The sequence below is a fragment of the Macaca mulatta genome, chromosome 11 (genome assembly GCF_049350105.2).
Source record: "Macaca mulatta isolate MMU2019108-1 chromosome 11, T2T-MMU8v2.0, whole genome shotgun sequence".
NCBI classification, from domain to species: domain Eukaryota; kingdom Metazoa; phylum Chordata; class Mammalia; order Primates; family Cercopithecidae; genus Macaca; species Macaca mulatta.
In genome coordinates this window covers 108432534-108448969 of record NC_133416.1, presented here as the reverse complement: position 1 = coordinate 108448969, position 16436 = coordinate 108432534, and the positions used below count along the sequence as shown (strand labels likewise).

General features: G+C 36.5%; 1 protein-coding gene across 2 annotated transcripts in view; it reads right to left on the bottom strand.

Annotated features, from left to right (window-relative positions):
• The window catches only part of ANO4 (anoctamin 4), a 327720-nt gene that overhangs the window by 16180 nt on the left and 295104 nt on the right, over nt 1-16436 (bottom strand). For both annotated transcript variants that reach the window (XM_077954798.1, XM_015152572.3), the window contains exons 19-23: nt 16317-16374; nt 16080-16177; nt 13986-14128; nt 2833-2985; nt 1677-1824 (exon numbers count right to left, since the gene is read on the bottom strand). In XM_077954798.1, coding sequence (XP_077810924.1) covers nt 1677-1824; nt 2833-2985; nt 13986-14128; nt 16080-16177; nt 16317-16374 — 600 coding nt within the window. The remainder of the gene's footprint in view (nt 1-1676; nt 1825-2832; nt 2986-13985; nt 14129-16079; nt 16178-16316; nt 16375-16436) is intronic.

Genomic DNA, 16436 nt, shown 5'->3' with positions numbered 1-16436 from the left:
GTTTTGAGAATCAAATCATATGTGAAAATGGTTTCAGTGAAGGTAAGCTTTTTTAGGCTAAGCCAAGCAGAGAATGTCAACGGCAGTTGCAATTAGAAAGAAATGCCTGGGCAAAATAACGTGTCTTTAAATTTCTCTTAAAATGGGATGGTATACTCACTGAAAGTTGCTAGATAATTAGTGTGGCTGGCCACATGCTTATAGTAGTCAAGAACTTTATAGAAGCCTTTTCAAATAACTGGATTGTGAGCTTTATGATATTTCTCAATCATTCATGCCGTAGCCCATTTATGTAGGATTAATAATGAACTTGGACCCAGGCCAGGTTTGCATGAGTAATGAAATTGGACCCAGACCAGGTTTGCATGAGTTCAGTTGATTGGATTTGGTGGCACTCAACTCCTTGGGGTCGATCAGCTACCATGGCTGCAGAGGACAAATCAATCTGGCTCAGGCTAGTAAACCAGGGCTGCTTGTGTAAGTAGACAGCAGCCCATGGAGGGTGATTTCTGGGTTATTAAGAAGACCCTGTGATCCCCAAACACATCTCACTCTGACCTATAGACATCTAAATCCCATAATAAGAATTTAATTATTTTGGCTTTAGCCAAACAGGGATTTTTAAAGTATGTTAAGACTACTTGTCCTTTTTCCAAGGTACAGGAATGAAAGCTAGGGGATGTGTTATAATTTTGACTAGGCTTTATCTGACCATATGTAGACTTCCCTGGCTTCGCAAACCATTGAGGCAATGCCATAGAATTGATCCCCCTCCCAGGGAGTTTAGTCCATCCAACCTGCTTGGGGTAATATAGACATTGGTCAGGTCAATACCCAGGAAAAGGTCTTTCACTTACTTATTCCACAAATACTTATTGAGGACCTACTGGCTACTCAGTACATAGTTCCATATTTCCTATGTAAGATCTGCAGAGTCTACACATAATGACACAATGTAAATCAGATTGTAACTGTCCTTTTGCAAACTCATAAAATGATATAACTATACACACATCATATACTACTTTTTTGATATACACATTAGCATATCACACATTTTTTTTTTTTTTTTTTTGAGACAGAGTCTCACTCTGTCCCCCTTGCTGGAGTGCAGTGGCCAGATCTCAGCTCACTGCAAGCTCCGCCTCCCGGGTTCAGGCCATTCTCCTGCCTCAGCCTCCCGAGTAGCTGGGACTACAGGCGCCCGCCACCTCGCCCGGCTAGTTTTTTTGTATTTTTTAGTAGAAACGGGGTTTCACTGTGTTAGCCAGGATGGTCTCGATCTCCTGACCTCGTGATCCACCCGTCTCGGCCTCCCAAAGTGCTGGGATTACAGGCTTGAGCCACCGCGCCCAGCCAACACATTTCTAAATTCATAGTGGGCAGAGGTCGGGGGTAGGGAAAATGATTAATTGCTACTCTTACATTGGATTCCATCTAAAACCTGTCTGACTTGTATGTCCTCCAACTCTTCGGTAGATGAGGACACGTTTTCTTTGGCTGACAGTGTTATTATTATTATTTATAATAAATCATAATTCCACCTTCCCTATCACAGGTCTCTCCTTCTGGGCATGTATTCCATATTCTCCAGTGCAAAGTCTTCTGTCTGAGTGTCCAACCTCAAAAAATGGCTAGGAAATAGAAATTGTATAATGGTTTTATAGCAAACTTACTTTTGCCCAGCTTCTCCTTGGCCTGCACAAGGTCCATACTTATAGGCATACACCAAGCGAGGGATAAAGTCAGATGTTATCGCTATGACAAATGCATTTGTAATAACAGAGAGAATTCCAATGCCTTCAAGAATTCCATACCAAATTCCTATTCAAATAGAAGTGTTGTATTAGTTCCATACACAAAGCAGAGGTAATAATTATGAAAAAATGGGAATTCATTTTTAAAAGTCCTTTTCATGGGTCCATTCTTCATCTTTCCAAATACTGACAGTTGCAACCAGGAGGAAGGATTTGTGCAAACAACTTGGCATTGAGGAAGTTTCTATGGGAGTGTCTATATGCTCATGACTTAATAGTCAGGATCAGACATGAGGCAGAGAATTCTAGTCAATGATAAGGCACCAAAATACCATCTGATAGGATCAGCACACATAATGTCAAGCCCCACCAGACTGGGAGCTCCTTAAGGGTATGGATAGCATCCCTTCTGTCCATCTTTGTGGGCCTTGCCCATGACACACTGACCCAGGGTAGGTGCTCACAGAATGCGTGTTTGTTTCACACGGAGGTTAAAAGACATCATTAGCAATAACATCCACATGCAATTCTCTTCCACATATATTGGCTGGGTGACTGCCTGCTCTGTGCTAAGCACTGGATGCAGAGATGAATAAAAGACAGTCTTTGATCTCAGGCAACTCTCATTGGGGCTGCGTCTGATTCAACTCAACATCTCTAGTCAAATACCAAAGTTAATCTCTGCCATTAGAAAAACTGAATTATACTTCATGTAAATCAGGCAAACATTTAGGAAAGACCAAATCAAAGTTAAGCAAAGGGAAGATCTATTTCAAAAAGAATATAAGTGATAACAAATCTAAATTTTTAGATTCAAGCATCTTAAGATAGAAATAACCAAATTGAGAAACTATTTAAGCACAAATTCTCTAGCACTGGAAATTACAAACTTCCAAATAGCAGCTTTACTTCTTGTCTAATATTATTTAAAACTAATACAATTATTCTTTGCAAAAATTAGGTGAATCATCTTACATGGAAACCATAATTTAAAAATCTGAAGTTTGTGGCTTTTAAAATTTTACCTGCCAGATGTTTAATATTTATTTTAAAAACATATGTAAATCCAACTTACCTATGTCTTTGGCCCTTGAAGCTAAAGGTCTCCTCCACTGTGTGACAAATTTGTAAGCATCAAGTCGAATTTCAATTATGTTATTCAGTAAGGCCAGAAGTGGTGCTAGGGGAAAAGCTGCCACAAAGATAGTTGTGAATCCAAACTGAAGAACTAGAAAAGAAAAAAGGAAAAATAACAGAGAGTATTGGTTTTCCATTACTATTTTCAAAGGGATCATAATCTGAATACGTTATTGTCTTAAGTCCCATTTTTCCCAATACAGATGCACAGGGGACATCCCTTCCAGAAAGATGGCCAGGAGACAGGAAAAAGAGGCACTTCCTGGGCCTGGAAGCAACGGAATCCTGGGAGCTATGAGATCTGGACCTAGGATCCAGATCTTGTTTCCTAAATATCATTGTCTAACCAAAGGAATCAGTGTTCCTTGGAGGAAGGTTTGATTCCAGAGCTATGATGGTAGGGACAATACAAGAGAAGTCTGGGACATCTTGTGATGCCAGAAAGGAAGGAAATGCTCAAAAAACGATGGGGACATGCCAACAGGACACAGAACAAACTTGAAGGCACCCCTAATAGCCAAATCTGGAACAATTTGTATGAAACAATATTAATAATGAAAGCATAGGGCCGGGCGCAGTGGCTCAAGCCTGTAATCCCAGCACTTTGGGAGGCCAAGACGGGCGGATCACAAGGTCAGGAGATCGAGACCATCCTGGCTAACACGGTGAAACCCCGTCTCTACTAAAAAATACAAAAACCTAGCCGGGCGAGGTGGCGGGCGTCTGTAGTCCCAGCTACTCAGGAGGCTGAGGCAGGAGAATGGCGTGAACCCGGGAGGCGGAGCTTGCAGTGAGCTGAGATCCGGCCACTGCACTCCAGTCTGGGCGACAAAGCGAGACTCTGTCTCAACAAAAAAAAAAAAAAAAAAAAAGAAAGCATGGGATTATAGCCCAAAGACTAAGTATCTAAGTCCAGACTCATGTAAATATATACTTACATAAATAAGTGATTAAATAAATAAAGGGGAGATAAGGAGTGGCTCTTCCTTATGGTAGAATTATAATTAATCAATATAGGAGGAATGATGAAAATTAAAAAATCACCATTAGTCAAACATCACAGTAATAATTTTTGTAGGCAAGAAATATCAAAGCACGCTAAAATTAGTAGAGGAAAGTATACTGAAGAAACTAGGATATTTGCAGATTCTCAAAGTATCTCCTCACATAATTTTTACTAATTACAAAGGGAAAAACAGTAACTTTTTAGCAGAGGAACCTGGAAAACATCTTTTTGTTTTTTGAGATGGAGTTGAGCTCTGTCACCCAGGCTAGAGTGTAGTGGCATGATCTCGGCTCACTGCAACCTCCATCTCCTGGGTTCAAGTGATTCTCCTGCCTCAGCCTCCTGAGCAGCTGAGATTACAGGTACCCACCACCATGACCAGCTAATTTTTGTATTTTTAGTAGATACAGGGTTTCCCTGTGTTAGCCAGGCTGATCTCAAACTCCTGACCTTGTGATCTGCCAGCCTCGGCCTCCCAAAGTGCTGGGATTGTAAGTGTGAGTCACCGTGCCCAGCCGAAAACATCATTTTAACCAAGTGATCAAAGCTAGTATCACCAGTAATAAGACATAATGATGTTATACACCCCGATATGATGCACTGAGGAGGGTATAACATTATTTCTGTGGTATTCTTGCCAAAAATGAATAACCCCAACACAATTATGCAAACACATGAGACAAACCTGAATTGAAGGTGCTTCTCCAAAACTACTGACAAATACTCTACAAATATGTCAAGATCATGAAAAACAAAGACTGAGGAATTGTCATCGATTAAAAGGAACTAAGGAGACAACACATCTAAATGTAATGTTGGATCTTGGAAGTATTGTGAACAAGAAAAAAGTTATTACTGGGAAAATGCAAAATTCAAATAAGGTCTGTAGATTAGATAATAGCATTGTATTCTTAACTTTTCTAGTTTTAATAAATATGTAAGATATTAACATTAGCAAAAGTAAGGTAAAGTATAGAAACTACTCTTTTTGCAACTTTCAAAATAAAATTTGTTTTAAAAGGGGGTGGTTTCTGATGCAAAACAACCAGTCATCATAATGGAAAATAAAAAAAATAAAATTTACTGGGCATCATGGACAAGAAGTATTTGGCTGTTTGAATGACTATGTATATATACATATATGACTGTAAAAATAGTAAAAATATATTTACAAATCTGATTTTAGAAAGTAACAATAACAAAACAATGATTACACATACATATCATTTTCTATGTAAAAACAGGCATTGTTCTAATTACTTCATATACACTAACTCATTTAATTTTCATGACAACCTTATGTGGTGGGTACTATTATCCTCATTTTACAGGTAAGGAAACTGAGGCACAAAGAGGTCAGGTAACTTGCCCAAAACAAGTAACTAAGAAGGGACGCTAATCTCAGTGGTGTAGCTCCAGAGTTCTGCAAAATCCATCTACCTCATCTTGGTTATTTTGCCACCTCCAGGTGTCCCCTGTCTTTGGTGACATTCACACTTGGTGCTTGTGCTAGGTGGCTCTTTATGCACCAATAGATGTGGGCATTCCCTTCTCTTTCGACCTGGGTTTTATTTTTCTCTTGCCTTCTCTCTTTCTTTAGTAAGTCCATCTACTCCCATGACTTCATTATTATCTCTCTGATAAGGGTTCTCAATTCTCTATCTCTAACCCTGACTCTTTTCAGGGAATTGCCAGTTGTCTGTTATGCTACAGAAACAGCACTCCCCAAACCAATCTCTGAACCTCATCCTTGAACGTATTTATCCTTTTATGTCCCTCCTCCTTTCCTCCCTTCAGAATCAACTTGCATAAAAACCAGGTCTCGGCTAGCTTAGCCTTCAGAACCATTAGCCTCCTAGTCCTGACAATTACTCTTCAAAAATGTCTCTCATTTCTCCCTCTTCTGCATTGTCCCCACTTGAGTTCAGACTCTGATTTTCTAACTGGCTTTTTCTGCCTCCAAACTTTCAGCTCCCTGCCCTACCATTCTGCTGTCAGTGTGTCTAAAATGTTGGTTCAACCCCATCACTCATCTCCCTACAAAGAATGTTTCAGTAGGTTCTCACTGGCTGCAGAATAAATCCCAAACTTTTCACCACGCCATTCAAGGATCTCAGTAAATTGACTCTAAGCAAACTTCCAAGCCTCATGTCCAAATACACTCCACAAAGAAAACAGATTTCCCAAACAATCCTCTACTCCGGCTACACTAGTAGCCAATTCTGATTTTATGGGTATACATCATATATGCACTTAGTGTTTCTATGACTACTTTGATAAAGTAGTCATTCTTCCTTCAAGAGAACACTCAAATGCACCCTCTTGAGTCTTCCGTAATTGTAATTAACTACTACCTCCTCTGTAGCTGCCACAACTCTGCTCACCACCATAAAACTTATTTTGTCTTGATTTTATGGTGTTTTGCCTTTTCCTCCTTTTGCAGTGAGCTTCATGAAAGTAGAAACAGCAACTTTTTTATGTTTCTTTTTCCTACATACTCACTACAGGAGTTTTGTGTATGAGAAGGACTTGTCAGGTATCAAATAATGCTAGTTCAATGACTGACATGTAATTACAATGAAGAAAAGCCAGAACACAATGAAAACCTATCAGGTAGAAATAAAACTGACAGAGATAATTCTTACGATCACTAACAGTACTGGATGTTACCGACAGAAAAATGCAACTAGAGTTTAGTTCTTTCAGGTTGTATTTATATTGAAAATAACTGCAAGTTTAAAAGGAAAATGTGTTTAGTTCATTGGTAGTTTTTGTTTATCTGACACCTAATCAGTTTCATTATCTAGTTAAATATTATGGCCTAAAATCAAACCAACTAATCATTTTTACATAGCACAAAGGTGACCCACATGATATTGGTCTTGAAGTGATTAACTATAATGCCCATTAATGGCTGCTTTTTTTTTTTTTCAAGGGAAGAGACTTGTACAATACAGGTAGATTAATTTTAAAAAATTCCTTGGCAAAAAACTTTTAAATATTGGAAAGCATAAAGAATGATATAACAAACTTCCACATACCCATGGAAATGTTAGTATTAACTCTTGGTAACATTTTGTCATACCTGCTTAATATCTTTTTATAAATAAAATAAATACTATATAGATAAAACTGAATTCTCCTCTATTTTTGCTCTTGAGTGGTTTCCTCTCCCTTCACAGAGACAATTGCTGACATGAGTTTTGCATGCATCCTTCCAGTTCATTTATATATATATATATATACACACACACACACACACACACACATAAATGCCCATATAGCAATAAATTATACATAGTGCATATATCACGTAAATAATTTTTGTGCCTAAACTTTACATAATGATATCATTATTTACAATTTTTTTGCTCTGTTCATATCACATGATAATTTTGAGATATTATCTTGATCTATATAGATCTAGTTAAACTTTTAACTGTTTTATATTCTAATATATAAGTTTACCTCCTTTTAGTTTACCCCTTCTCAGACATTACCTCTTCAAATATCACTTTTCCTCTTTCTTTATTCCTTTCTGGGACTTCTATTACAAATATTTCAGACTTTTTGGCTGTTTTGCATGTTTCTTATGTTTTCTGCTCTGTTTTTCTTTTCTTTTCTCTGGGCTTGTTTGGATTTTCTTTTTATTGACTTGTCTTCAAGTTCACTAATTTACTGTCTTATGTTGAGTCAATCTACTATTTTTTTCTTTCTTTTATTTGAGGTGGAGTTTTGCTCTTGTCGCCCAGGCTGGAGTGCAATAGCATGATCTCAGCTCACTGCAACCTCTGCCTCCTCTGTTCAAGTGATTCCCCTGCCTCAGCCTCCAGAGCAGCTGGGATTACAGGCACACACCACCACACTAATTTTTGTATTTGTAGTAGAGACAGGATTTCGCCATGTTGGTCAGGCTGGTCTCGAACTCCTGACCTCAGGTGATCCACCAACTTTGGCCTCCCAAAGTGTTGGGATTACAGGCATGGGCCACCGTACCCAGCCTCAATCTGCTATTAAACATATCAAATGAGTTCTTAATTCCAGATTTATATTTTGCAATTCTAGAATTATTTTTATAGATTTTAATTCTCTTTTAAAAGTCTCAATTTTTCAACCATTTTTGTCAATATTTTCTTCTATTTTTATATATAAATCATAGCTATTTGAAAGTCTCTGTGCTAAACCCAATTTCTGAATCATCTTTGGGTCTCCTTTTCCCTCTTATTAGTCACATTTTCTTGCCTTTTTGCATACCTAGTAATCTTTTTATTGTATGCCACACATGTAGAGGCTCTAGATCAAGGGCCAGCAAACTATGGCCTGTGGCCAAATTTGACCAACCATCTGATTTTCTTTTTTAACTACCTGTGAGCTAAGAATAGTTTTTATATTTTAAAAGGCTATATTTTAAATTGCTGTAAAAGAGTCTACATAATAGCCTTGATTGTGCTATTGGCTCAAAAAGCCAAAATTATTTACTATCTAGCTCTTTAGGAATAAATTTGTGATACTCCGCTCTTAGTGATGTTCTTTTCTACCATAAAGAATTCCCCCTGGTGATGTTAGGCAGATAAGAAAAATCACCTAAAGCTGGTCACAGATTAAGCTGGGCTAGTGCTAGCATAGAGTTTTTGTAAAGCTTAGTCCACCTTTGATTTGTTCTTGTTCCTTTGCTGTGATTGAGAACCTGGTGGGTCCCTATCTCCTTAGCTCTGAGAGGCAGTAAAAGGCTCAGTCCTGCCCTTTGAAAGGTTTTAAGGTTAGCTCTTCAGCCTCTTGCCCATCACATCCTCAAAGTGTTGTATTATTAAATAATTACTTTACATCATGATAAAAACATCAATTCAACAGTAAGTCAGAATAATTCAACTTGTATGTACATAATAACCCAGTTTCAAAATACATAAAGCAAAAGTTGACAGAACTAAAAATAGAGTAAGATAAATCCACAATCATACTTGTGGATTTCAAGTATGTAACTAGTAGATAAGAGGCACAATATTTAACAAGGACTTAGAAGATTTGAAAAACACAATTAATCAATCTTGCCGAATTGACATAAAAATATAGAGCATTATACCAAACAACCAACTGCAGAACATACTTGAAACATATATCAACACAGATGGTATAAAGGAGCATAAGGTAAATCTTTATATATATATATATATGTGTGTATATATATATATATATATATAATCTTTATATATATATACACACAATATCAAAAGACTGAAATAACAGAGAGAATATCCTCTGATAACAGTGTAATTAAATTAGAATCAATGACAGAGCAATATATCAAAACTCTTTAGATGTTTTGATACTAATGCATTCCTTCAAAATGTATAGTCAAAAATAAATTACAAGGGAAATGGAAAATGTTTTGCTAATAAAATACAACATATGAAAACTTGTGGGATACAGCCAAAGCAGTATTTATAGAGAACATTAGAGCTTTGAATCCCTATATTAGAAAAAAAGAAAATCTGAAAATCAGCATCTTGAGATGCTGAGAAAAAAAGTGAAACTAAGCCCAAAGGAAGTAAAGGAAGGAAATAAAGAGCAGAAATGAATGAACCAGAAGGCAAAGGTGTAGTAAAGAAAAATCAACAAAGCCCAAAGTTAGTTTTTCTTTTGAAAAGATTAATAAACCTCTAAGGTAATGTTTTAAAAAAGGGAGAAAAACACAAACTATGAAGTTATAAGTAAAAGAAAGGGCATCACTATACACCCTAGATATATAAAAAGTTAATAAGGAGATAATATAAACAATTTTGTGCTACTAAGTTTGAAAACTTAGATGAAATGAACAACTTTCTTGAAAAAATACACAACTAATACACAACTTATGAAAACAGATGCTAGAAGAAATAAAAACTGAAATAGTCCTATATCTATTAAGTAAAATAAATCTATAATTAAAGTTCTTCTCATGAAGAAAATTTCAGGTCCTGCTACTTCATTGTAAATTATTCCAAGTATGTAAGAAAGAAATAATAGTAATCTTATGTAAACTGTTTAAGAGAAAAACATTACCTAATCATTTTAAAGAGCTATCATAAAAATGATACCCAAATCTGAATGAAACATTACAAGAAAGAAAAACTACACTGTAACATCTTCCATGAATTTGTATATAAATATTAGAAGCAAAATATCAGCAAATTGAACTTGGTAATTAAAAAAATGCATCATGACCCAAGTGGGCATTTTTTTCCAAGTTTGCTAGGTTAATTTAACGACTTTTTAACAACAAAAAAGAATCAATGAAATCCACTACATTAGTAACATTTCTTTAAAAATCACATAATCATTTCAATAGACTCAGGAAAATGACATGATATAACATAATACTAGTCATAATAATAACTCTCAGCAACCTAGGGATATATGAAAACTTCTTTAAGAAAACAATAAAAAGTATGTACAAAACAATACAGCTAGCACTACACTTAATGGTAAAATATTGAACACTTTCACCCTCAGGTCGGAAACAATGATGTCCAGTATCACCAGTTTTATCCAGCATTATATAAAAGGTCTTAGTGCATTTAGGCAAGAACAAAAAAATATATACATAATGACTAAAAAGGAAAATGTAAAGTTATCATTATTTGTGGATGATACAATTATGTATATATAGGTAGAAAATCTCAAAAAATATATAAGCAACTATAATTGATACTAGATGCTAGCAAGTTTGCATAAGCAAACATACAAAACAACAGTATTTCTATATATTTAATATTAGTAACAAAACATTAGAAAATAAAACAATAAAAACATCATTTGCAGTTGCAAAGATTCCTAAGGTGCCTAGAAATCAATCTAAGTTTTACAAAACGTATATACTAAAATCTACAAAAAGTATTGCTGATAAAAATATAAAAAGACATAAATAAATGCAAAGATATACCATTTTCATGGATTGAGAAAACATCAAATGTCTTCAAATTGATGTAGGAGTTCAATTTAATCCCAACTAATATTTCAGTAAGATTTTTATAGAAATTAGAAATCTGATTCTAAAACTTATATGGCAAAAATTTTGAAGAAGAACAAAACTGAAATTTCTTTTCACTTAAAGACACCAATAAGAAAATGAGAAGTCAACCAATAACTGAGAAATGGTATTTAATTTGCAACATATACATCTGACAAATGATTGATATCCAGAATATATAAATAACAAATCACTAAGGAAAAGACATAGATACCCACAAAAAAACACATGCTTGAATATAAATTCACAAGAGTTTATCCAAATGACTATAAGCATATGAAAAAGCTGCTCAGCATTATTAGTTATTATAAAATTTCAAGTTAAAATCATGATGAGATACTGCTGCATACCAACCCAAATGGCTAAAATATGAACACAAGTTTTAGTAAGTTTATGGAATAACTGGAGCTGTTCTACTGTTAGCCAGAGTATAAACTGGCACAGCCTGGTTTTGAAGACTGTTTTCAAGTGTTTATTAAAGACAAACAAACGCATATCTATGGCCTCCCAACTCCACTCTTATGTAAATTCTTAATAAAAACATCTATGCATGTTAATCAAAACACATGTACAAAAATGTTCATAAAGGTATTATTTATAAGAGCCTAAATCTGGAAACAACACAAGTGTCTATCAGCAGTAGAATGGATGGATAAGTAATAGTACTTTTTTGTTTGTTTGTTTTTGTTTTTGAGATGGAGTTTTGCTCTGTTTCCCAGGCTGGAGTGCAATGGTGCAATCTTGGCTCACTGCAACCTCTGCCTCCCAGGTTCAGGCAATTCTCCTGCCTCAGTCTCCCAAGTAGCTGGGATTACATACACCTGCCACCGCGCCCAGCTAATTTTTGTATTTTTCAGTACAAACGGGGTTTCGCCACATTGGCCAGGCTAATCTTGAACTTGTGACCTCAGGTGATCCACCTGCCTTGACCTCCCAAAGTGTTAGGATTACAGGCATGAGCCACCACGCCCAGCCAATAATAGTATATTATTATTCAGGAGCCTAGAAGATCTGTAAACTCACAAAATAGCTCATCTATTGGCACACTGATGTCTTCACTTCTAGAAGTAAATTTGCGTTTGTCTTTTCCTGACTCAAGCTTGGCAGAGGCTTTGCTTTTGTCAAAATGCAGTTACCTAGCACATTATTTTTTAGAGTGCTCAAGAGTACATTTCATGATATGTGGAGGGTTGAGGGATTGATGGTGGTATGGGGGTCTGTGTGCTGTGTCAGAGCAGCAGGGGACAAAGTTGGGGCTCATCTGGGAGTGGAAATGCAAAACAACAAAACAAAACAAAACAAATAAAAAACCGCACATGACTAAGGAAAGATAGGGTGGGTGTCAAAGACAAACTGCCTGTTTCATAATTTGGCTCCTGGTCTACATTCTAGGAATACTATGCAGCAATAAAATGAAGTTCTACTACCTGTAGCAACATGGGAGAATGTTAGAAAGATAATATTGAATGAAACAAGCCAACTACAAAAGAGTATGTACTCTACAATTCCATTTAAATGGAGAATAACAAAGGTAAAGTTAATGTATGGTATTAGAAGTCAGGAAAGTGGTTAGAGAGGGTTTTATAAATGGAAGAGGGGACAAAGAAGTCTACTTTGATATTGATAACAATCTATTTCTTGATCTAGCTCACTGGATAGCAACATTTCCCAGAAATAAAGAACCAGAAGGTAAATATTTCAGGCTTTGCAGACCAGGCACTTTCTGACACAGCTACCCAACTCTACTATTGCAGTGCCAAAGCAGCCACAAATTAATATGTAAATAAATGGGAGTTGCTGTGTTCCAATAAAACTTTATTTACAAAAACAGGCAGTGGACTGAATCTGACCTGCAGGCAATAGTTTGCCAACCTCTCAGCTACATAGATTTGGTTACATTTGTGTGAAAATTTGCAAAAATTAATTGATCTCTACACTTACGTATACCTTTTCACTATTATACTTCAGTGAATACATTTTAAAGTATATAACAAAGTCGGGAAGTCATGAAGGAAATAGCAAAAACAAAAGAACAGACTTGAGTAGTTAGAACTCATCAGTCTGCTTGTGATAATTCTGAGATTTGTTCTGTGCTGCAAAGATATTTCAGTATTTGGAGCACTACCAAATTCTAGCCGCATAAAACTTTCTTTTTAAGCACTCAATATACCAACATTATTGTTCATTGTCTTCTTTATGGGAGAAGAATCCATTAAGGGATCTCAAAATGGTTAGTTCTCTTAATGAATTCTCTTTATTAAGTTTTATTTTTAATGTCCAAATTGATTTCTTCCCCAGGTTATATCATTCTGCCATTCTATAATTGAAACTCTAAAGACATAAGCAGATACTTAGAACATACGCAATTTAAGAAACATTAAGCGTCAATTCTACTAATACTTTAAATTTCAAATTTGCCCAGAAAAAACTGCTTCCTTTAGAGGCAATGGATCTTGCCCAGCCCTTCCCTCATTTCCGCTCCTATGTTAGAGCTTAAAATGAAAAGAAATATATACATATTCCATTTAATAATGAAAGAAAATATATATACTTAATTTATCTAAGATATTTTATTTGTCTTTCCCTCTAGAAGACAAAAACAATAAGAGAATAATAGTGATATAAGTAACATGTGCTATGTATACACTGAGCTAGGCATTGCTCTAAGTCATGTTCATGCATTAACTCATTTAATCCACACAAAGACTCTATGAAATGGTTCCTCTTATTATTATTCCCACTTTAAAGATGAGAAAACTGAGACAAAGACAGATTAAGTAATTGCCCAAGGTTTCACAGTTAATAAATGATAGGGCTAGGATTTGAACCCAGATAATTTACTTCCAAAGCCCATGGTCTTAGATACATGCTAAGAGAAATTGCTTTGCTTTGATTCTAGAGAAATCTGATTCTGTAAATATAAGTGCAGCATAGTTTAAGCAGGACATGCCTTCCTCTCTGTTTGGCTTAGGAATCCCTATGCACTGAGGACCTTGATGATAATGAGTATACGTTTAGTTGAATATATCTGGAGATTTAAAATTTATAATTAATAAAATAAAGTAGAATATTTCCATACTCATTTCTAAGTATTCATCGAAGAGTCCGTAGGCATTCATCGGCTGAAGGTTATAGTCCTTTTCCCATTGTGGGAAACTTATTTTCCTTTCAGGTCCATGTTCTTGTCGTACTTTTCTTCTAGTCCACCAATTCTGAATTAACCTGGGCAAAAAGATCAATTTCTTACAAAAATGTAACTGATCATATGACTTAGGTAATGAGAAAGAGGAGAGTTTGAATATAGAAACATAGTTTGAAAAAATTCAGGACAGGCTATCAAAGAAATAAAGCCTCAGGTTGGTAAGAAAATAACAATGGAGTCTATACTTCAAGTATTTCTATTAGCAAGTAAACAGAATGACTGATGAACTTATTTTAATCATTCATGAAACTGTCTCATGTTGGGCATTGCCTATGAGGGTTGAATAGAGGACTGAGAATATCTATAAATGGATATCCCAGTACAAAGGCAATACCAAGACATCTTGAGGAATATCTGGCTTAAGTGGCTTAATTTAGGACCCTTGAGCAGTCTTGCCACATGGGTGCTGAGCTGCATACTCTGACGTCAGGGGCCTAAAGATCTGCAAACCCACAAAATGCTTCCTCTCTTGGTGCACAGACACCTGCAGTTCTGCAACTGGACTTGCTTGCTTTTGGCTTGAGCTCTCCACAGGGGCTCTGACTCCCAGTAACATGCACCTGGCATTGGTAAGGCTAGCACAGGAACCGTCAGCAGTGATCAGGAGTGCATTTTGTAATATGAGAAAGCATTGAGGAAATGAGAGGGTGGAGGCAGGTCTGTGTTCTGTGCAGTACAAGGAAAAAGTTGAAGGATATCCAGGAGTAGAAGTGCCAAAAAACAAAACACATGGGAAATGAAGCAAATAAAGGGATGAATATAAAAGACAAACTGCCTACTTTACAATTTTGCTCTATGTCCTTATTACTAGAAGATAAAATATAATTATCTTGATGTCTATGACATTTTAATTGTGGTTTATATCTTAATGTAGAACACAATGCTGATAATTTTTGTTTTATGTTTTATTTTTAAAAAGTTTTATAGAAAACATCAAATACTTGGAACAAGATTTCTTTTTTTTTTTTTTTTTTTTTTGAGACAGAGTCTCGCCCTGTTCCCCAGGCTGGAGTGCAGTGGCGCGATCTCGGCTCACTGCAAGCTCCGCCTCCTGGTTTCGCACCATTCTCCTGCCTCAGCCTCCCGAGTAGCTGGGACTACAGGCGCCTGCCACCACGCCCGGCTAATTTTTTGTATTTTTAGTACAGGTGGGATTTCACTGTGTTAGTCATGATGGTCTTGATCTCCTGACCTCATGATCCGCCCACCTTGGCCTCCCAAAGTGCTGGAATTACAGGTGTGAGCCACCGCGCCCGGCCTGGAACAAGATTTCTAAAAATAAATCTAAGAACAGAAAATTACTGGCTTTGGTTCTGACAGAGAGCTAAGAAAAGACTTTCTGAAATGAACCAAGTTCCCACTAATTGTTCTGGCTGAGTAGTCCTCCCTGAAACCTTGAGTTTTCTTTGTCTCTACAGAGACATTGAGCTGACATGGAAACCAATAGGTGTGGAATTAAAGCAGAAATAGAAGCATTGTTGATTTATGTCCCCATTAAAACTTAACTGACCAGAACTGAGCAAACACAGCAGAATTCAAGGTTATCCGTACAAAGTTGATGCAAGTTTTTGCTCATTGTTGTCAACATGTTATCACCAGGTTTACCATGGGGATGGGAGAGTGGAGATGTAGTTAATGTGTCATACATAGCTGAGGACTTGCAATGCTGGAGCCCGAAAGGTCAGAGGTATCATTTAAAGTGGCTCACAAGCAAGTATCCAATATTTAGGGGCCTACAGAGGCTCCTTAAAGAATATGCACATTTGTTCATGTGAATTGTGCTAAATCTCCCAGAAGAGCCAATGTTTATGATTTTCATGGCTGCCTTTGGATGTCTAAATGTAAGCACTTAGTTCCAGGTGCACACACTGGCTTAATTGCTGAGTCTGCATTGCTTATCTTACTTGCCACACCTAGAAAAGCCAATAATGAGCAATGCTGCCTCTCAATTATTGATACTAAGGTACTTACGGGTAGCCAAGTTCCATGAAATTATTCCAGGTCTGCTTTAGCACCATTATAATACCCATTTGCATACACAGATCAATAAGGCATCCACTAGGGTGGCACTGCAAGATAAGCAAACACAGAAATTCCAGAATCAATGGAGAGGAAGAAAGGGTGTCTGGTTTCTAATCTATACAAAGTTGCCCTAAGGCTGTTTAATGCAAGTCTGTTGGAAACAAGGAATGATGGGAGAATACAGACCTCTTCTAGTCTCCACCTGTTTATCAGCCTCAAGTAGGCACCTGGGTGTCCTGTAAATCTTCAACACACAAAGAAAAACAAGCCATTAGTGCTCTAGGTCCAAGCTTTCAGTGAATAGTA